Below are 22011 nucleotides of genomic sequence, written 5' to 3' on the forward strand. Positions count from 1 at the left end.
TATGCAAGAATGGGCTGCCATCAGTCCCAGAAGTTAATTGACAGCATGCCAGGGCGGATTGCTGAGGTCTTGAAAAAGAAGGGTCAACACTGCAAATATTGACTCTTAACATCAACTTCATGTAATTGTCAATAAAAGCCTTTGACACTTATGAAATGCTTGTAATTATACTTCAGTATTCCATAGTAACATCTGACAAAAAATATCTAGACACTGAAGCAGCAAACTTTGTGAAAATTGTGTCATTCTCAAAACTTTTGGCCACGACTGTAGTTGTCGTCTATTTCTTGACTATTTTCAGCTGTGCCTGTTCCCTCTCCCCTCCTCAATATACAGATACACAAATGAGAAGAGACAAATGCTGTACATATCCGAGTCAAACTGACTCCATCACATTCACCTTAGTCATTACAAACACAAATTGGGCAAATTATCCTGTCGTACGACTCATGTCTATTGGGTTCAGATGGAAGTTGTTAGCAAATTAGAGACGTCCTGGGGCGACTTTCCTAGTAGTCATATTCCCATCTACTTAGCCTCTAAATAAACTGAAACTGAACACTTTTTTTTAAACCTCAAATAAGAAAAAGCAGTGTTGTGTAAGTATTCTGAATTAAGCTGCTCAGAGCACACCCTCTGAGCCTTTTCCTGATCCCCAGATCTCTCCGAATACACAGTCAGAATCTCCAGGGGATGCACCCGGACTGTGCAGTTGCTACTGTGTTATGGTGAACAGGCTCTGGTTTATTTGGTATTAAAATGAATGAATGGATTCAAACAGGGAGAGTACAATAAGAAATGCACATTTCCGTTCCCCGTTGAAAACGCTCTCTGCTGTATTACTTATGAACATAACCCAAGCAATGCTGGTTGTTGTTGTGAAGGATTAGAGGATCTGATTTGGGGATGGTGATGGGGGGGGTTTGGAGAGGTTTTATAGTGAGGCAGGCTGAATATATGTGGCCCATGTGGCTGGCAGTGGAGGTAGGCACTTGGCAAAGAAACAACTGCCAAACATGTTTGGGTTGTTTGTTGTGTGGGGGGGGGGGGGGGGGGGGGTGTTGAACCAGAGCAATCATACTAACCCACAATCAAAGACCAAACACAGCCAACAGTAGATACAGTTTACAATCTGTACTTTCATGTCATAGCGGAAACACGGTGCAGGAAATACTGTAAAAATGAAAAGTACAACGAAAAAGTACAACAGAGGGGCATTTCTCATAAGATGTTCACAGAGCGTGGCTTAGCATAATGGAATTGGATGGGGGAACAGGATTATGTTATCATTATTGATCTAAGGGAGAAAGTTGTGCACAATAACACTACATATGAATGAAATCAAAACAGTCAGGGCTATTTCCATCAACTGCCACAAGAAATGGGTGATGGAAAGGAAAATCAATTACACCATTACAGGAAATTTGTACAATCCCAAAGATAAATGAGGGACACAACATTTCACTCTTTATTGGTATTTTCTTTAAAATATTCACACTCATTTCAAAATCAGTATATTTGAACAACATGTACATAGCATGTGGAAATGTACATAGGCAAAGAAGAAAAACATACACGGTACATATTGTAATCTTAGAGAGAAATGTTTGACATTTTTGGGCCCATATATATTCACTTTTAAGATAAAGACTCAAAGGTCGTGTTTTCAGTACTTAAATAAGGGTCTAATATAAGACTGGAGTTTTCTACTTCAATTTAAGATGGAAATGTGACATTGCAATAGGTTCAAATGTTAGACACTAACATTGAGAGTGTTCCGTTCAGTCACAAGTCAGCCACTCGGTAACCTAGTTAAGTGGGGGAACAGATCGTTTTAGTTCCCAGGGTTAGGTAACCTGACTGTCTAATTGAGTTACATGTTCATTTGGTTGGAGTTAATTGCCCCAGTTACAACAAGTTTTTAAGGGGTTGATAAAGAGTCCAGCAGTGTGGTGGTGACAGCTGAACACACTGGAATGTTTTTAGTGGGACACCTTCATGAACTAAAGCATGGGCTAGTGATACCAATAAGGAACGGACACAAGATATCGTGAGAGTGTGTGTGTGTGGGGGGGGTGACGACAAACATTCAGCGTCTGTTTGGATGACCACCCGCCCTCTGCAGCCTCTCGGCCTGGCCTGCACCCGCCGTCAATGTCACCTCCTCCAGGAAGCTGTGCGAGAGGGCAGAAAAGGAACATATCATTCCGTTAGTTCCTCACGAGCTGAGAGAAGCATGAGCAGTACATCAACATCTCTGTGACTCTCAAAATACATTTTCATCTAAAAACAGAAGCCAATATGACAGACACGATTACCTCAGTCCCAGCCCTGTGACACTGACAGATACACACACAGTGTCAGTGTGTGTCACTAGTGTTCCGGTCTGTAAAGAAAGGATATGGCTGAGACATGCCCCCCCCCCTCCAAAAAAAAAAAAAAAAAGACCCACTAGAAAAATGTCAAAATACCTATTTCTGTTAGCTGATCAAGCCAAGACATTTTAAGGTGTGATTGCAAACGACACAAGAGACATTTAGGCTTCTTCTCACCCTGAAAGGCAAGGCTCTAAAGAGCAGCCGTCTTGTCTCTCTTACAGTCCTCTGCCAATGAAAGACCGTCATTTTGACTTTTGACAGAGCAGTAATTTCAAAGTATTGCAGTGATATATCAGGGATACCAGCGTGACATTTGCCAATATTCATCTGTTCTCAGTGAGTTTCCATTAACACAGCCTGCTCTGGGCAACTAGCCTATATCAACGAGTGACTAAACACATGGTCTAGGTCTAGGACCTAGGTCAGAACCTACTATCCACCCATCTACACATTTAAGAAACATTTTTATCCTGAGGTTAAAGTTCAAATGGCACAAGAGTGCAACGTGGTATCATTCAATCAGCCATATTATAAGTCAATACCAGTCCTGGTTTCAAAAGGGAGATACTGACCCCTGCAGTGACGATGGTACTGGTCCTTTATTGGTAGGCATATATCTCCAGCTTTTGGCCCAGTGGGGCAGCACACAGCAGTACAGGGTGGCCTGGACAAATCCCCCAAATGTGTTTATTGTGTCTTTGTGTGGCTGGTTGCAGGGAGCATTATCATGAAACAGCTCGTGAGTACCTATGGGCAGCGAGTGACTCATGCAGTACAAAAGGGGGGAAGAAGCTTAAAAGATGCATTTAAGAGCCCCATTCATATTGGCTTACAGTGCCTCTGGGTGAAGGGGTAGATCATGGTTCAAATGTACCACACACTGCGGCTATGAGCTAAAAAAAGCATGGGACGTGCCATCACAGCCAACATTAAAGGGTTATTAAATAACGTGTATGTAGATGTCAGAAGAAGATTACTTGTGGCGCAGCGGTCAAAGGTACAGTATCTCAGTGCTTGAGGTGTCACTACAGACACCCTGGTTCGAATCCAGGCTGTATCACAGCCGGCCGTGATTGGGAGTCCCATAGGGCGGTGCACAAATTGGCCAAGCGTCGCCCGGGTTTGGCCGTCATTATACAGAATTTGTTCTTAACCGACTTGCCTAGTTAAATAAAAAATGAATAAAAGAAAAATGAATGTGCATTGCTATTTTCAGATCATGGACTTCAGATCATAGACTTTTTTTTTCTTTGCTTGAATCAAACCTCCCAAGCAACACACACAAACACACAGAAGAGTTAGAAGCCAGGGCCAGCCAGGCATGAGGGCAACAACTTGCCTTGACCCCCTCTGCAACCTATGGGTTAAGTGCCTTACTCAATGTCACATCGGCAGGAGACGGTATCTAGATGGCATCTATCTTGCATACCTAGAATCTGCCCTCAGAGCTAAACTATAAGACTGGCATAATTTTTTTAATCTCTAAAACGTAATGAAAATACAGCTAGCAGCATAGATGTGAAATATGAACACGTGACACTATGTCAACATCCGCTTATATAAACAAGCCTGCTTGTGACAGGCAAAACAGAGAATGTCACAACACTAAAATGTAAACAACTCATATACAGCGAGAATCAGCATTTCACTAGAATGGGACAGCAACGGCACGCTAAAAAAGAAACCTCACAACACAGGTGCACCCATGACCTTAACAGCACAACAGTGACTGCTGCAGTACAACACGAAACGCCTCAGGACCAGAGAAAGACAGTTGGAAGTTGAACTCCCAGAAGTGGAAAGTTTAAGACGGTGTTACATAAACCGGTGTGGGAGACACTTCACCTGAGGGGCATCAGCAAGCGCTCTGCGATAAAATGTGAAAAACGGGGCCAAGGAGCATCATCACTCAGCACATACAGTAGGTGCTGCTTAGCAACCCGGGTGATGTAATAGCACTGCAAACAGGGAGCGTTGGTCTCTCTTGGCTAAATCACTTCTCAGGTAACACCTGGTCAATCTCACCCTGCTCGAGTTGGAATTTCATCAACAGTTGACGAGGACCACTAAGTTGTCATATAACCGGGAGAAAAATGTATGGTTTGACATCTGTGTGTGTGTGTCTCCAGACCCCGTGATGAAAGAGAAGAGGGGCGATCCCACACAGGAGTGTCAGAAGGGGCATCACAAAAAGAGCACGGACGCATCTCCCGAGCACCACCGTGTTACGTAATCACACAATGTTCTATTCAGCTCAGCCTGAGAGAGAAAGATATATAGATGTATACAATTATTTATTCAGCCAACACAGCCAGTCAGACAGAGAGATAAAAAGAGAAAGATAGAGGGAGAGAGAATGGTTGCAGGAGAGGTGAAGGGAGAGGGGGAGAGGCTGAGAGAGGCTGTGTGTAGAGAAAACCTTCATTCAGCAAAAACAGTCAGAGAGAAATAGAGAGAGAGAGTCAAGAAAGAACTGCTTTTCAGAGAAAGGGCCTTGATTCTTCGCACAACACAAAGAACAACGAATGCAAGTTGAATTACTCTTCAGGCGACTCCATTGCAACCAAGGGATAACATGGACATAGTAAACCATACAGAACACAACTAATATCCTTAGTCGTCATCTAAAAAGTTTACCCCCATTTTTATTTTACCTTTATTTAACTAGGCAAGTCAGTTAAGAACAAATTCTTACAGATTTTTACCTTGTCAGCTCGGGGATTTGATCTTGCAATCTTTCGGTTACTAGTCCAACGCTCTAACCACTAGGCTACCTGCCGCCCCCATAAGTAGAAAAGTTTCAGAAAGGGACATTTTACTCAAAAAACAAAATTTTAATGAGTGAAATGGTTATCGAGTAAAATTCCCCTTTAACATTGAAGTTATTTCTGTAAATTTAACAAAAACCGAAATGCCGAAACTTTAACATTAGTGAAGTCATTACAAAAAATTACATTCAAATGTGGCCTACACTGTACGTACAGAACAGAACACTGACTACCAGAACACTGACTCCCAGGTGACCCCGAGTCGATATTCACGTCATAAGAAGGAATTCCCCTCAATCACAAATTGGGGAAAGCAAACATTATTTTCCAACTTCTTGTCGATTTTTTGTTATACAGAAATAAAAAAATATGTAAAAGAAAAAGATGCTGTGTTGTTCAATGTACATGTAACCAAGTCGGAAAATCCCGACCTACGGTTCGCAATGCTCCCACGTAGGGAAATAGCGCAAAAAATACGGTGAAAAACACTGTGGCTTCAAGCTATTCGGTGTGGGAGAGTAGGAAATGTGGGGACCTGGTGTCCAAGTAGGTTACATGTACAGTACCAGTCAAAAGTTTGGACAAACCTACTCATTCAAGGGTTTTTCTTTATTTTTACTATTTTCAACTATGTAGAATAATAGTGAAGACATCAAAACTCAAAACCAAAAAAGTGTTTAACAACTCAAAATATATTTTATATTTGAGATTCTTCAAAGTAGCCACCCTTTGCCTTGATGACAGCTTTGCACACTCTTGGTATTCTCTCAACCAGCTTCATGAAGGTAGTCATCTGGAATGCATTTCAATTAACAGGTGTGGCTTGTTAAAAGTTCATTTGTGGAATTTGCTTCCTTCTAAATGCATTTTAGCCAATCAGTTGTGTTGTGACAAGGTCGGGGTGGTATACAGATGACAGCTCTATTTGGTAAAAGACCAAGTCCATATTATGGCAAGAACAGCTCAAATAAGCAAAGAGAAACGACAGTCCATCACTCCTTTAAGACATGAAGGACTGTCTATCTGAAAAATTTCAAGAACTTTTAAAGTTTCTTCAAGTGCAGTCGCAAAAACCATCAAGTGCTATGATGAAACTGGCTCTCATGAGGACCGCCACAGAAAAGGAAGACCCAGAGTTACCTCTGCTGCAGAGGATAAGTTCATTAGGGTTACCAGCTTCAGAAATTTCAGCCCAAGTAAATGCCTCACAGTTCAAGAAACAGATATATCTCAACATCAACTGTTCAGAAGAGACTGAGAATCAAGCCTTCATGGTCGAATTGCTGCAAAGAAACCACTACTAAAGGACACCAATAATAAGAAGAGACTTGCTTGGGCCAAGAAACACAAGCAATGGACATTAGACCGGTGGAAATATGTCCGTTGGTCTGATGAGTCCAAATTTGAGACAATCATTTGTTTTTCAACATGACAATGGCCCAACACAACTCCAGGCTGTGTAATGGCCATTTGACCAAGAAGGAGAGTGATGGAACACTACATCAGAGTGAAGGAAAAGCAGCCAACAAGTGCTCAGTATATGTGGGAACTCCTTCAAGACTGTTGGAAAAGCATTCCTCATGAAGCTGGTTGAGAGAATGCCAAGAGTGTGCAAAGCTGTCATCAAAGCAAAGGGTGGCTACTTTGAAGAACCTAAATATATATTTTGATTTCTTCAACACCTTTTTGGTTACTACATGATTCTATATGGGTTATTTCATAGTTTTGATGTCTTAACTACTATTCTACAATGTAGAAAATAGTCCAACCCCCCCCCCCCCAAAAAAACTGGAATGAGTAGGTGTGTCCAAACATTTGACTGGCACTGTATATATATCTGATGAAACACTGAATTTGGCCTTAATGCCATTAGCCCACAGAAATGCATTGAATAACAGATTCATACATGGGAAAAATAAATATAGTAAAAAAATGTAATAAAAAGGAAGTTAATTTTAAATTCTCTGTCCTATATCTGAGTGCTGTTAGTAAGATCAGGGAATTATTATATATATTTTTACCCATATTTAACAAAAAAATTGGCACTAAACTACTTCCATATACACTGAGTGTACAAAACATTATGCACATACTTATTTAACCTGTTTCCTCCCCTTCATCTACACTGATTGAAGTGGATTTAAGTGACAATAAGGGATCGTCCATGACAGACTGACCAGGTGAAAGCTATGATCCCTTATTGATGTCACTTATTAAATCCACTTCAATCAGTGTAGATGAAGGGGAGGAAACAGGTTAAAATAACTATTTTGAAGTCCTGAGACAATTGAGAAATGTATTCTGTGTGTGTGCCATTCAGAGGGTGAATGGGCAAGACAAAATATTGAAGTGCCTTTGAATAGGGTATGGCAGTAGGTGCCAGGCGCACCGGTTTGTGTCAAGAACTGCAACGCTGCTGGGTTTTTCACGCTGAACAGATTCCCGTGTGTATCAAGAATGGTCCACCACCCAAAAAACATCCAGCAAACTTGACATTGTAGGAAGCACTGGAGTCAACACGGGCCAGCATCCCAGCGGAACACTTGACACCTTGAAGAGTCCATGCACTGATGAATTGAGGCTGTTCTGAGGGCAAAGAGGTGGTGCAACTCAATATTTTCTGTACACTCAGTTTATACTTCCATTAATATTTATCTGGTACCGGGCTACCTTCAGATTTGTCTTGTCGACGTCCTAGAACAAAGCAAAACCAAATGGACATTTATGAGAGTCTCCCCGTTCCATAGAGGGGTCATATTTGTGTGTAGCCCAAACTGTTCGGATGCTACAGACGTTAGCAGATTGGAGGTACCGACTTCAGACGAGTCCCGTGACGCTTGTGGGGACGTAGAGCAAAACGGAGAACACCATCGTATTCGGGAGAGTCTCATCTGTCCATAGAGTGGTCATATTAGTTAGGCCAAACCGTTCAGACGCTACAGAAGTATTCGTGAGAAGACGGATTTTCAGGATGTCTCATGGTCTGACAAACACCTCTGTAGCTCAGCCACCTTCCACCGCAGATGCGGAAGGCCACCATTGGCGGATGCAGTGGATTGCAACGCATCCATGCAAAATACAGATATCTCCATCTTACAAAGACATATTTTAACAGGGATGTTTTTATTATGCTAATTAGATTTCCGCAGGGCAGGAACATTGACTAAGGGGTTAAGCCATTTTTATCATATGTGTTGACCTGGTATCAAATAATGGATGCCTAATGGCTATGTCTAGATGTAATGTGACTGAGGCGAAACGGTCACGAGGTGTGGTTGATGATTCTGACCTCTTGGTGTTGTGGATGGTGGTGCCGCCCAGTACGATCCGAACCCCAGGCACGGTGCGGTTCAGGTTATAGATCGCCAGTGCCTCCTCATAGGTGGCCCCTCCGATGACAAAGACTATGATATCCTGTGGCCTGAAGAGGAAATACATGGTTACCCCTGATAGGCTATCATCTGGTTGGAGTAATCCAATAATGGTGATGAACCGTAAGCCTATCCGTGCTCATACACACAGAATATGTGTTTTTACATATCAGTAACACACGCATCAGTAACGGTGTGTGTGTTTGGCTATACAGGTGTAGGGTCTGAGGTTGTGTCTAAGTGTGTGTGTGTCACTCTACCTGTCTCTAAGGGAGCTGGGTCCTAAGTAGGGGAAATGACAGTCCTTCAGCCGCCCCTTAATCAGCTGGTCCAAGGTCTCCTGCAGTAACGGTGCATGCTGCGTGTACACATTCTCAACTCCCTGGAGACACGCAGGCACACACACAAAACAAAGGTGTTTTATTAGAAACTGGTTGAGGATGGATAGATGGACACACAACTCTAGCTAGTATCTGTCTAAATTGTGGAGAGAACGGTGTACTTTCAGCCCCTTGAAGAACTGTTTGGTGATGGCGACTGCATCTTGGGGGTTGACGAGGTCACTTCCTCTCACCCTCTTCCCTCCATACTCCACCATGGACGTTACCATCTGAGGTAAAAGATTAAACAGGATAAACAGGCATACATTGATTCTTCTAACCTGGTTTTCACCTAGATTGGTGAGACAGATACATTAAACATACTGTATTGTACATTGTTGAGTTGAACGTATATTTATTTATCCTCAGAGGCATTGACAAACCCAAAATAATAACATCCTCCACATAATATATAGACAGGTACAATAACAGTATACAGTCCTCATATTGCCAAGGGCCAGGTAGTATACAGTCCTCATATTGCCAAGGGCCAGATAGTATATAGTCCTCATATTGCCAAGGGCCAGGTAGTATACAGTCCTCATATTGACAAGGGCCAGGTAGTATACAGTCCTCATATTGACAAGGGCCAGGTAGTATACAGTCCTCATATTGCCAAGGGCCAGGTAGTATACAGTCCTCATATTGCCAAGGGCCAGGTAGTATACAGTCCTCATATTGCCAAGGGCCAGGTAGTATACAGTCCTCATATTGCCAAGGGCCAGGTAGTATACAGTCCTCATATTGCCAAGGGCCAGGTAGTATACAGTCCTCATATTGACAAGGACCAGGTAGTATACAGTCCTCATATTGCCAAGGGCCAGGTAGTATACAGTCCTCATATTGCCAAGGGCCAGGTAGTATACAGTCCTCATATTGCCAAGGGCCAGGTAGTATACAGTCCTCATATTGACAAGGGCCAGGTAGTATACAGTCCTCATATTGACAAGGGCCAGGTAGTATACAGTCCTCATATTGACAAGGGCCAGGTAGTGGTCCAGTATAGAATGTTCCCTTACCCTGCAATGCTTCTCTGACACGCCCTTCCTGTTGAGCTCCTCCATGAGACCCGGCAGGATGCTGCTACTGTGTCTCTCGTAGCGCAGTGCGTACAGCATCACCAGGCGAACCGCGTCCATCTCGCTCACCCGCGGGTTCTGCAGCAGCCGACGCACGTTCTGCAGAACAACAGGGACTATAATTTCCATAGCCTTTAATACAGACTTAAATGATTTATTTTCAATGACACTTCACTATGATTTCTATGTGCAGTGTTTTATTGGTTTCTGAAAGTCACTTATTATTACAAGTGGCCAAGTCAATATACAATACAGCAGTAGGCTGTATTCTTCTTCAACAAACAGGGAAAATGGTGTATTTTTTAATGCTTTTATGTGAACTGTGTGTGTTATGGTATAATAAAGCATTGAGCTGTAAGCCCCCTCCAGAAAAAAAACATGTGATGTCACATGTTCATTGTTGACAGTGATAGGACCCCTACATTTACATACTGGGCAGTTCGGTCTGGTGCCTGCTCTTTGTCTACCGGTCTACCACATGTCATGTCTATTTCAGGCCTGTGTCTGGTCAGTGTCTAGTCTCTGCCTGGTTCATATTTGACATGCGTTTCATCTACATACAGAATCTAGTAGTGTGATTCTAGTCAGTCTCTGGCACCAAGTCAGTGCAGAGCAGGGTTGTAGTGTTGATTCATTTTAACAGCCAATTCAGGAAACTCAATTGGTAATAACAGAAATGTTTCCTACAGGTAAATTGAAAAATAAAATACAGTGCATTCGGAAAGTATTCAGACCCCTTGACTTTTTCCACATTTTGTTACGTTATAGCCTTATTCTAAAATTGTTTAAATTATTGTTTTTCCTCATCTACACACAATACCCCATAATGACAAAGCAAAAACAGGTTTTTAGAAATGTTAGCAAATTTATTAAAAATGAAAAACAGAAATACCTTATTTACATAGGTATTCAGACCCATTGCTACGAGACTCGAAATTGAGCTCAGGTGCATCCTGTTTCCATTTATCATCCTTGAGATATTTCTACAACTTCATTGGAGTCCACCTGTGGTAAATTCAATTGATTGGACATGATTTGGAAAGGAACACACCTGTCTATATTAGGTCCCACAGTTGACAGTGCATGTCAGAGCAAAAACCCAGCCATGAGGTCGAAGGAATTGTCAATAAAGCTCCGAGACAGGATTGTGTCGATGCATAGATCTGGGGAAGGGTACCAAAACATTTCTACAACATTGAAGGTCCCCAAGAATACAGCTGCCTCATTCATTCTTAAATTGAATAAGTTTGGAATCACCAAGAATCTTCATTGAGCTGGCCGCCCAGCCAAACTGAACAATCGGGTGAGAAGGGCCTTGGTCAAGGAGGTCACTCTGACAGAGCTCACATGATAGCCCGCTTGGAGTTTGCCAAAAGGCACCTAAAGACTCTCAGACCAAGATTTAACTCTTTGGCCGGTCTGGAGGAAACCAGGCACAGGTTGGGGTGAAGGTTCACCTTACAAAAGGACATCAGCCGAGACAACGCGGGAGTGACTTTGGGATAAGTCTCTGAATGTCCTTGAGTGGCCCAGCCAGAGCCCGGACATGAATCCGATCTAACATCTCTGGAGACCTGAAAATAGCTGTGCAGTGACGCTCCCCATCCAACCTGACAGAGCTTGAGAGGATCTGCAGAGAAGAATGGAAAAAAACTCCCCAAATACAGGTGTGCCAAGCTTGTAGTGTCATACCCAAGAAGACTGTAATCGCTGCCAAAGGTGCTTCAACAAAGTCTGAATACATATGGAAATGTCATATCAATGTCATATCAATGTTGAATTTTTAATACATTTCTAAAAACCTGGTGTTGCTTTGTCATTACTGGGTATTGTGTGTAGATTGATGAGTAAAAAAAAACAATTTCATCCATTTTAAAATAAGGCTGTAACGTAACAAAGTCAAGGGATCTGAAAACTTTCCGAATGCACTGTCATTTGAAATAAAAAGCAAATGAACAATTCCTAAATGGTGATTAAAGTCAATACCTGAATCAAATGTAATTTTACTGTATGAATTGTGGAAATTGGGATACTTCAGGATTTTGTCAATGAGGCCCTTTATCCACTCAGAGTCAGATAAACTTGTGGATACCATTTTTGTCTCTGTGTCCATTATGAAGGAAGTTAGAGGTAGTTTCTCAAGCCAACGCTAACTAGCATTAGTGCAATGACTGGAAGTCTATGGGTATCTGCTAGCATGCAAACCTAACTCTAACTTCCTTCATACTGGACACAGAGAAATAACTGAGGAAGTAAATGAAGGACCTCATTGCCAAAATCCCAAAGTATCCTTTTAACTCCAGAGCAGAGTCTTACCTGTGATGCGCTTGAGTGGTCATTCTGGCAGGCCAGCTCCTGCTCCAGCTCTGACACCTCCATCAGGTGCCTCTCGCTCACCAGGCGAGACAGCTCGCCCACCACAGTCACGTGCTTCGACACTGTACCCGACATCTTTTTGAACTGGGGGTAGTTGTCTACAAACGCCTGCATAGAAAAACAGAGGGAATGATTAAAAAGAAGAAAACAGAAAGATTTCTTAAACTTGCAGCAATTATTATTTGTGGTTTGTATCATTATTGGAATTAAGACATAAATGATCTAATTCCGAGTGGTTATTAACCAATGTGGCTGAGACGTATTAGTGGTTCTAAATGAGCAACTGCTACAGGACATGCTGGGAAATTGAGTTCTTGTGGGACAACAGTGTCCAGGTCTCACCTTCATATCAGAGATGGACTCCAGCTTCTGTTGCTCCTTGGGCTTCTTCTTCTGAAAGTCCTCCATCAGGTTCTTGATGTTTGTGCCAATCTCTCCAAAGTTCAGGTACAGATTCTGAATAAGAGCATGTGAGAGTGAATTGGAAGTTGTTAGCCAACATCTGGCCCTGTCGGAATTCTTTAACCTTCCCCATTGACCGGCCGCTACACATTCTGCCTTTTTTTTCATTCAGAGTCTTCTTAAAGAGGTTTGCTGGCTAGCGTTCCTAACCTTTAGGCAAGGGATCATCAGCTAGATTAAGCCGGAGCAGACACTACTAACTTTAAACGCCGTGTCGCTAGCGTAGTGGGGCTCCCCTGTTCCATCTACTTCTGCCCCCTGGACACTATGATCACTTGGCTACATAGCTGATGCCTCCTGGACTGTCCATTAATCACGGTACTCCATTCTGTTTATTTATTTTTTATCTGTCGGCCCCAGCCGCGAACTCAGGCTCTGTGTGTAGTTAATCTGACCCTCTTTGCCTAGTCATCGCCATTTTACCTGCTGTTGTTGTGTTAGCTGATTAGCTGTTGTTGTCTCACCTGTTGTTTTAGCTAGCTCTCTCAATCAACACCTGTGATTACTTTATGCCTCGCTGTATGTCTCTCTCAAATGTCAATATGCCTTGTATACTGTTGTTCAGGTTAGTTATCATTGTTTTAGTTTACAATGGACCCCCTAGTTCCACTCTTCATACCTCTGATACCTCCTTTGTCCCATCTCCCACACATGCGGTGACCTCACCCATTACTACAACCAGCATGTCCAGAGATACAATCTCTCTTATCATCACCCAGTGCCTGGGCTTACCTCCGCTGTACCCGCACCCCACCATACCCCTGTCTGCGCATTATGCCCTGAATATATTCTACCACGCCCAGAAATCTGCTCCTTTTATTCTTTGTCCCCAACGCTCTAGGCGACCAGTTTTGATAGACTTTAGCCGCACCCCCACCCCCATTCTACTCCTCCTCTGTTCCGCAGGTGATGTAGAGGTAAACCCAGGCCCTGCATGTCCCCAGGCACCCTCATTTGTTGACTTCTGTGATCGAAAAAGCCTTGGTTTCATGCATGTCACCATCAGAAACCTCCTCCCTAAGTTTGTTTTACTCACTGCTTTAGCACACTCTGCCAACCCTGATGTCCTTGCTGTGTCTGAATCCTGGCTTAGGAAGGCCACCAAAAATTCTGAGATTTCCATACCCAACTATAACATTTTCTGTCAAGATAGAACTGCCAAAGGGGGAGGAGTTGCAGAGTAACATCTGCAAAGTAACATCATACTTTCCAGGTCCATACCCAAACAGTTCGAACTTCTCATTTTAAAATTGAATCTCTCCAGAAATAAGTCTCTCACTGTTGCCGCCTGCTACCGACCCCCCTCAGCTCCCAGCTGTGCCCTGGACACCATTTGTGATTTGATCGCCCCCCCATCTAGCTTCAGAGTTTGTTCTGTTAGGTGACTTAAACTGGGATATGTTTAACACCCCGGCAGTCCTACAATCTAAGCTAGATGCCCTCAAACTCACACAAATCATCAAGGAACCCACCAGGTACAACCCTAAATCTGTAAACAAGGGCACCCTCATAGACGTTATCCTGACCAACTGGCCCTCCAAATACACCTCCGCTGTCTTCAATCAGGATCTCAGCGATCACTGCCTCATTGCCTGTATCCGCTACGGGTCCGCAGTCAAACGACCACCCCTAATCACTGTCAAATGCTCCCTAAAACACTTCTGTGAGCAGGCCTTTCTATTCGACCTGGCCCGGGTATCCTGGAAGGATATTGACCTCATCCGGTCAGTTGAGGATGTCTGGTCATTCTTTAAAAGTAACTTCCTCACCATCTTAGATAAGCATGCTTCGTTCAAAAAATGCAGAACTAAGAACAGATATAGCCCCTGGTTCACTCTAGACCTGACTGACCTCGACCAGCGCAAAAACATTCTGTGGCGGACTGCAATAGCATCGAATAGTCCCCGCAATATGCAACTGTTCAGGGAAGTCAGGAACCAATACACGCAGTCAGTCGGGAAAGCAAAGGCCAGCTTTTTCAAGCAGAAATTTGCATCCTGTAGCTCTAACTCCTAAAAGTTCTGGGACACTGTAAAGTCCATGGAGAACAAGAGCACCTCCTCCCAGCTGCCCACTGCACCGAGGCTAGGTAACACGGTCAACACCGATAAATCCATGATAATCGAAAACTTCAACAAGCATTTCTCAACGGCTGGCCATGTCTTCCTCCTGGCTACTCCAACCTTGGCCAACAGCAACGACACTTTTCTCTGTATATATCAATGATGTTGCTCTTGCTGCGGGCGATTCCCTGATCCACCTCTACGCAGATGACACCATTCTGTATACTTCTGGCCCTTTCTTGGACACTGTGCTATCTAACCTCCAAACGAGCTTCAATGCCATACAACACTCCTTCTGTGGCCTCCAACTGCTCTTAAACGCTAGTAAAACCAAATGTATGCTTTTCAACCGTTCCCTGCCTGCACCCGCACGCCCGACTAGCATCACCACCCTGGATGGTTCCGACCTAGAATATGTGGACATCTATAAGTACCTATGTGTCTGGCTAGACTGTAAACTCTCCTTCCAGACTCATATCAAACATCTCCAATCCAAAATCAAATCTAGAATCGGCTTTCTATTTCGCAATAAAGCCTCCTTCACTCATGCCGCCAAACTTACCCTAGTAAAACTGACTATCTTACCAATCCTCGACTTCGGGGATGTCATCTACAAAATGGCTTCCAATACTCTACTCAGCAAACCGGATGCAGTTTATCACAGTGCCATCCGTTTTGTTACTAAAGCACCTTATACCACCCACCACTGCGACCTGTATGCTCTAGTCGGCTGGTCCTCGCTACATATTCGTCGCCAGACCCACTGGCTCCAGGTCATCTACAAGTTCATGCTAGGTAAAGCTCCGCCTTATCTCAGTTCACTGGTCACGATAGCAACACCCACCCGTAGCACGCGCTCCAACAGGTGTATCTCACTGATCATCCCTAAAGCCAACACCTCATTTGGCCGCCTTTCCTTCCAGTTCTCTGCTGCCTGTGACTGGAATGAATTGCAAAAATCGTTGAAGTTGGAGACTTTTATCTCCCTCACCAACTTTAAACATCTGCTATCTGAGCAGCTAACCGATCGCTGCAGCTGTACATAGTCCATCGGTAAATAGCCCACCCAATTTACCTACCTCATCCCCATACTGTTTTTATTTATTTACTTTTCTGCTCTTTTGCACGCCAGTATCTCAACCTGCACATCTGATCATTTATCACTCCAGTGTTAATCTGCTAAATTGTAATTATTCGCCTACCTCCTCATGCCTTTTGCACACAATGTATATAGACTTTTTTTTTTTATATTAAAAAATATATATATATATACTGTGTTATTGACTTGTTTATTGTTTACTCCATTTGTAACTGTGTTGCTGTCTGTTCACACTGCTATGCTTTATCTTGGCCAGGTCGCAGTTGTAAATGAGAACTTGTTCTCAACTAGCCTACCTGGTTAAATAAAGGTTAAATAAAAAATAAAAAGCCACAGACGATTTCTTCTTGAGTGGATGGTCAGGGGGCCGGAACATAATTACAAAAAATGTGTGGACTGCAAATTGACCTGCAAGAAGCCCAAATAGATATAACATTTGACGGAAACATAATAATTTCAAATCTTGCTAACATTTGTATATGATCACATATCTATCTAATATGCATGGGAATAGTTTGGAACAGATTTCAAAAATTAAAATTGCTTGGTGCTATAATACTGGTGTTTTTACAATAATTTATGTCCAACATTAACAAAATAAAATGTGTATAACCCTGCTCTAGGCTACCAGCCAGCCGGCCCAATGGGACCATTTCAATTCCAAAGGGCACATTTGTGCAGAATTGGAACCAGGCCTAGAGACTCACATTGGCATAGAACTCATCATTCTCTGCAGACAGCACCACCTCCTTCAGGTCCTTGCTGATCCCTGGGACTCTGGACAGGTCAATGCGGTTGTTGTTGAGGCCAAGCAGCTCGTGCACCATGGCCTGGTACGTCCACTAGATGGAGCAGGGAAACAAACAATGAAACCAAAACAATGAAACCTACAATTAAATAAAGTTAATGTCATCTCTAAATTCCTTCAGCGATGAAGAGTATATGTAGTTTCACCAATTGATTAGCTTGTCTAATGAGCTAAAGATTGGTTCATTAGCTGTGACACAAAGGGCCTTGAGTACATGACCTGTGACACAAAGGGCCTTGAGTACATGACCTAGTTTACAGTGCAGGTTGCAGGCTTGGTAAATGTAAGTACAAGACTCTGCTGCCCCCAAGTGATCAGAGGCTGCAGTACACATCAGAATGAATATACTGTCTGTACATAGTATGAATATAATGACGTGGTCATTGCCTATCTTTTGTAATAATGTAGCCTGGGTTCCCGACTGATAAAACGCTCAGTCTGGTCCCTGGCTAGAAAACATGTATACCAAACATATATTATCTAAGTAGATTATATTAGAAATGATTTTCTATTAGTTCCCCAAAAAATTCAGATAACACTTAGTTTCACTTAGTTTTGGAGCATTTACTTTTGTTGTGCATATTGAATACAACCCTGATTCTTAATTTTGACCTGGTTGAGTAGTGGGGTGATGGCGTCATCGCTGCGGTCCAAGATGAGCAGGAGAGGAGGCACCTCTGTCTTCCTGAAGTCAAACAGCTCATACTCCTTGGTGATTATTTGCTGGGGGAGGAGATGGGTAGTGAGATTGCGTGTGTGTATGTGCGTGTGATAGGTGTGCATGTGATATTAGTCACCTTCACGCTCTCTCCCAGTCGCTTGGCCATGTCTGAGGACAGCTGGTAGCGGATCATGGGACATTTTTTCAGGGCCAGCAGCACCGAGGTCAGACCCTGGGTGGTACGTGGCAGGAGAGTTGGCTCCCAGCTACGACCCTGCAACACACACACACACACACACACACACACACACACACACACACACACACACACACACACACACACACACACAATGAGATATGAATGCACTCTGTAAATAGATCAAAAATACAGAGGGAATATGACATACGCAGAGACAAATAGAAAACATTAATCTAAAATCAATGCAGATGAATAATGGTTCACTTTATAAACTGTCACATATCTAAAGCGTCATGGCCTATTTGCATGTCTTACCCTTGCCACACCACTGAGGTTGAGGGAGAAAAGGTGTGGGTTCACAGCAATGAAGTCACCATAGAACTCCTGCAGTCATATGAGAGAACTTATTAATTTCCAGTTTAAAAATGTCAAAGGATATCTCATACTCATTTCTACTATTACAAGACTATATGTATCGTAAAGGGGTTCTAACTAGAAATGATACAACATTTAGATTTAGGACAAGTAGGATAAACCTATGGAGCATCATTCTACCAAAAAAAAATACAAATAAAAGTCCAGAATAGTAAAAAAGAAAAGTTGGGTACCTAAAGCATGGTTCCTGTCCTACAGTACTGCCCTTAGTGTTAACTTACCTGCACTTCTGCGACCACCTCCTGTTCATCCGCCTCGGCCAGGGCTTTTATCTCACTCTTACTGATGACGTTGCTGAAGTCTAAAAAGGATTATGAGGAGGATGTCACCCATACGGAAAAAAAATATTAGAATATATTTCAATATATTTGGGAAATGTATTGATCAAATATATAAATAAATAAAATATATGTACATATATTTGAAAAAAATACACATTCACACCTCACAACCTTCTCTACCTCTTTTGCATGCAAAAGTTGGATCATTGAGTTGTAGTTGAAAATAAATTCTGAGGTATTTGAGTTATAGCCTACCTGCCACTTATGAAACATAGTAAAAAAGAATTGAGGTGTTTCGAAATGACACTTGAATGTTGAATGTATGTAAATCTATTTTCCCGAGCTGTCATTCACAATTTTTGTCAAAATTGCTCAGGCTCAGTAAATTTGGTTGGGGATCATTTATGGACATCTTCATGCATGGACATCTTCAAACGTATTAAATATAAAGAACATAAATACCTTATTTACATAAGTATTCAGACCCTTTGCTATGAGACTCGAAATTGAGCTCAGGTGCATCCTGTTTCCATTGATCATCCTTGAGATGTTTTGGATTTGGAAAGGCACACACACCTGTCTATATAAGGTCCCACAGTTGACAGTGCACGTCACAGCAAAAACCAAGCCTTGAGGTAGAAGGAATTGTCCGTAGAGCCTCGAGAGAGGATTGTATCGAGGCACAGATCTGGGGAAGGGTACCAAAAATGTCTGCAGCATTGAAGGTCCCCAAGAACACAGTGGCCCATTCCTAAGTGGAAGTTTGGAACCACCAAGACTTTTCCCAGAGCTGGCCGCCCAGCCAAACTGAGCAGTCGGAGGGGGAGAAGGGCCTTGGTCAGGAAGGTGACCAAGAACCCACATAACTCTAGAGTTCCTCAGTGGGGATGGAAGAACCTTACAGAAGGACAAGCATCTCTGCAGCACTCCACCAATCAGGCCTTTATGTTAGAGTGACCAGACAGAAGCCACTCCTCAGTAAAACGCACATGACAGCCCACTTGGAGTTTGTCAGAAGGCACCTAAAAGACTCTCAGACCATGAGAAACAAGATACTCTGATCTAATGAAACCAAGATTGAACTCTTTAGCCCCAATGCCAAGCGTCACGTCTGGAGGAAACCTAGCACCATACCTACGGTCAAGCATGGTGCTGGCAGCATCATACTGTGGGGATGGTTTTCAGCGGCAGGGATTGGGAAACTAGTCAGGATCAAAGCAAAAATGAACTGAGCAAAGTACAGAGAGATCCTTGATGAAAACCTGCTCCAGAGCTCTCAAGACCTCAGACTGGGGCGAAGGTTCACCTTCCAACAGGACAACAACCCTAAGCACACAGCCAAGGCAACGCAGGAGTGGCTTCAGAACAGATCTCTGAATGTCCTTGAGTGACCCAGCCAGAGCCCGGACTTGAAGCCAACCGAACATCTCTGGAGAGACCTGAAAATAGCTTTGCAGCAACGATCCCCATTCAACCTGACAGAGCTTGAGAGGATCTGCAGAGAAGAATGGGATAAAGTCCCCAAATACAGGTGTGCCGCGCTTGTAGCGTCATACCCAAGAAGACTAAAGGCTGTAATTGCTGCCAAAGGTGCTTCAAAGTACTGAGTAAAGAATCTGAATACTTATGTAAATGGTATATTTATTTTTTACCTTTTAAATTGTTTTTTTTTTTTTTTTTACAAATTTGCAAAAATGTATAAAGCCTGTATTTGTTTTGTCATTATGGTGTATTGTTTGTAGATTGATGAGGGGGGGAAATAAGGCTGTAACCTAACAAAATGTGGAAAAGGTCAAGGGGTCTGAATACTTTCCAAAACGGCACTGTACATGTGGTTAAAACACGTGTCAATATATTATTTTTTCTGTATGGGCAATTGCCGTCACCATGAAATTACTGAGTTGTCATAATTCGCTGTTGATGCATGGGCAATCAATGTTGAGTCTATAGTTCTAAACCATAGAAATGATCCTGAGACATAAGATCTTAGATCAAATACAGATAACAAGGACTATCTAAAAACATTCACAAGAATCAGAACATTGAACCATATGATTTGAACAACAGTGCAGAAATCCTTACAGATGAAGTAGACACTGTACTTGGGTCGCCGGAGCTCCTGTATCAGATTTTCCACATTCTCCTGTAAAAGAGGGCAGAGAGAAAGTCAGGGGTGTCATACAAATCCAAAATTGAGCACGACTAAAGTATTTTGCCTCCAAATAGTGCACAGTGTATGGATGCAATGCAATATGGAGTGTACATTCGGTATAGGTACAATGAAGCAGTTGAAATATGCATTCATACAGTTATGGATGGACACAATCCAGTAGATACAGAATGTGTAAGCTAAAGTCTTAAAGGCCTGGTGCAGTCAAAAACATGATTTTTCCCCCTGTGTTTAATATATATTTCCACACTATGAGGTTGGAATAATACTGTGAATTTGTGAAAAAGATTATCCCTTTTAGTGTAAGAGCTGTTTGAAAAGACCGCCCGAGTCTGTTTTGGCCTTCCATGGTGAAATTGCCAAGAAGCTATTTGTTTATTTTGTATTATTTTTTAAATGAAAACAATCATAGAATGTTACTTAGTTGTTTCTCAGATATGATTTGATATGGAGATAAAAACAGATTAATTGGACCTTTAATGCAGAGCAAAGGCTGGCTACAATGTGTATACAGTGACTGGGGCACCTTGGTTGGCCTGAGGAAGCAGATGGCTTTGAGGTGCTTCATGTTGTCTCGATTCTGTGAGTCGATTCTTTCGAACAGGTAGACCTCCTTCTGTAGTATCTCAGATTGAGTGTAGACCACACTGACGATGCTGGTCTGATGAGACAAACACAAACAAATAGGCATGTGGTGCAGTACATTCCTTTTTACCTGAGCCAGAGATTTTGCTGAGAGATTAATGAGATTCATTATTTTCCTTCTATCACTGGTTGTGACAGCTGAAATGTTACAGTCCTGAATATGGTCTTGAGTCCAAATGATGCAGGCCTATCCACATTTGTGTATCTACCTCTCTGATCTTTTTCCTAAGCAACTTCCAATGGGAATAGCTGCAGACATTATGACATTATCAAAAATCTTGGTTCTCCTATCTATATTATTAACATTTCCCAGGAATTGTTGAATAACTCAAGGTTCTGTCCCTTCAACGTGTCTGTCTCTGATAGACAATGGATATCAACAAAAGTAACCTGATACATTGTAACCACTGTAACGTTACATCGTTAGAACTACTACATTGTAACCATTCTAGCTACAATTACTTACCGTCTCTTTATCCATGAGCAGAACCTTCATCCCTGGTCCGCTGTTTTCTATCATTTTGGAGATATACTGCTTGACAGCAAGTGTCACATTCATTTTGACAATGTTCTAAAATGCTAATGATGGCAGCTTGAAAAATACACAAAGGCCGAATTATATTCGGTAAAGGTCATTTATACCAGCTAACGCTTCAATTCCTTTGGTCAAATTAAACTATTGTTGACAAATGTTCAGCTCAGCTGAGGTTGGTTACAGCTGTCTGCTTCGAAATGAACCTCGAGATACATTTCCGGGTGAAGAATTGGTTAACTGATCCAGGACCAGTTTGTAGAGCAAACGCACAGGCAAAAGCATTAACTGAGCATGCATTTCA

General features: G+C 42.5%; 1 protein-coding gene across 1 annotated transcript; it reads right to left on the reverse strand.

Moving 5' to 3' along the window:
- Positions 1-1445: 1445 nt before the first annotated feature.
- On the reverse strand, positions 1446-21924 carry LOC115131559 (vacuolar protein sorting-associated protein 45-like). The gene is made up of 15 exons (XM_029663360.2): positions 21642-21924; positions 21057-21191; positions 20443-20503; positions 18301-18380; positions 17960-18028; positions 17582-17719; positions 17397-17507; positions 16684-16818; positions 12695-12808; positions 12293-12460; positions 9917-10075; positions 9020-9127; positions 8778-8899; positions 8436-8567; positions 1446-2174 (listed from the first exon to the last, which is right to left on the reverse strand). The coding sequence occupies exons 1-15, from the start codon at positions 21732-21734 to the stop codon at positions 2090-2092; spliced, it is 1710 nt and encodes a 569-aa protein (XP_029519220.1). The 5' UTR covers positions 21735-21924; the 3' UTR covers positions 1446-2089.
- Between the last annotated feature and the right edge of the window lie 87 nt (positions 21925-22011).

The sequence above is a fragment of the Oncorhynchus nerka genome, linkage group LG7 (assembly GCF_034236695.1).
Source record: "Oncorhynchus nerka isolate Pitt River linkage group LG7, Oner_Uvic_2.0, whole genome shotgun sequence".
Lineage (NCBI taxonomy): Eukaryota > Metazoa > Chordata > Actinopteri > Salmoniformes > Salmonidae > Oncorhynchus > Oncorhynchus nerka.

Bases quoted from the DNA above. Each gene is read 5' to 3' on its own strand.
- LOC115131559 (XM_029663360.2), bottom strand. From the start codon at position 21,734: ATGAATGTGACACTTGCTGTCAAGCAGTATATCTCCAAAATGATAGAA. The intron at 20,504-21,056 runs GTGCCCCAGTCA...CCTCTTTTACAG, and splicing joins GCTTCCTCAGGCCAACCAAG to GAGAATGTGGAAAATCTGAT. The intron at 9,128-9,916 runs GTAAGGGAACAT...CTTTTACCTCAG, and splicing joins TGTCAGAGAAGCATTGCAGG to ATGGTAACGTCCATGGTGGA.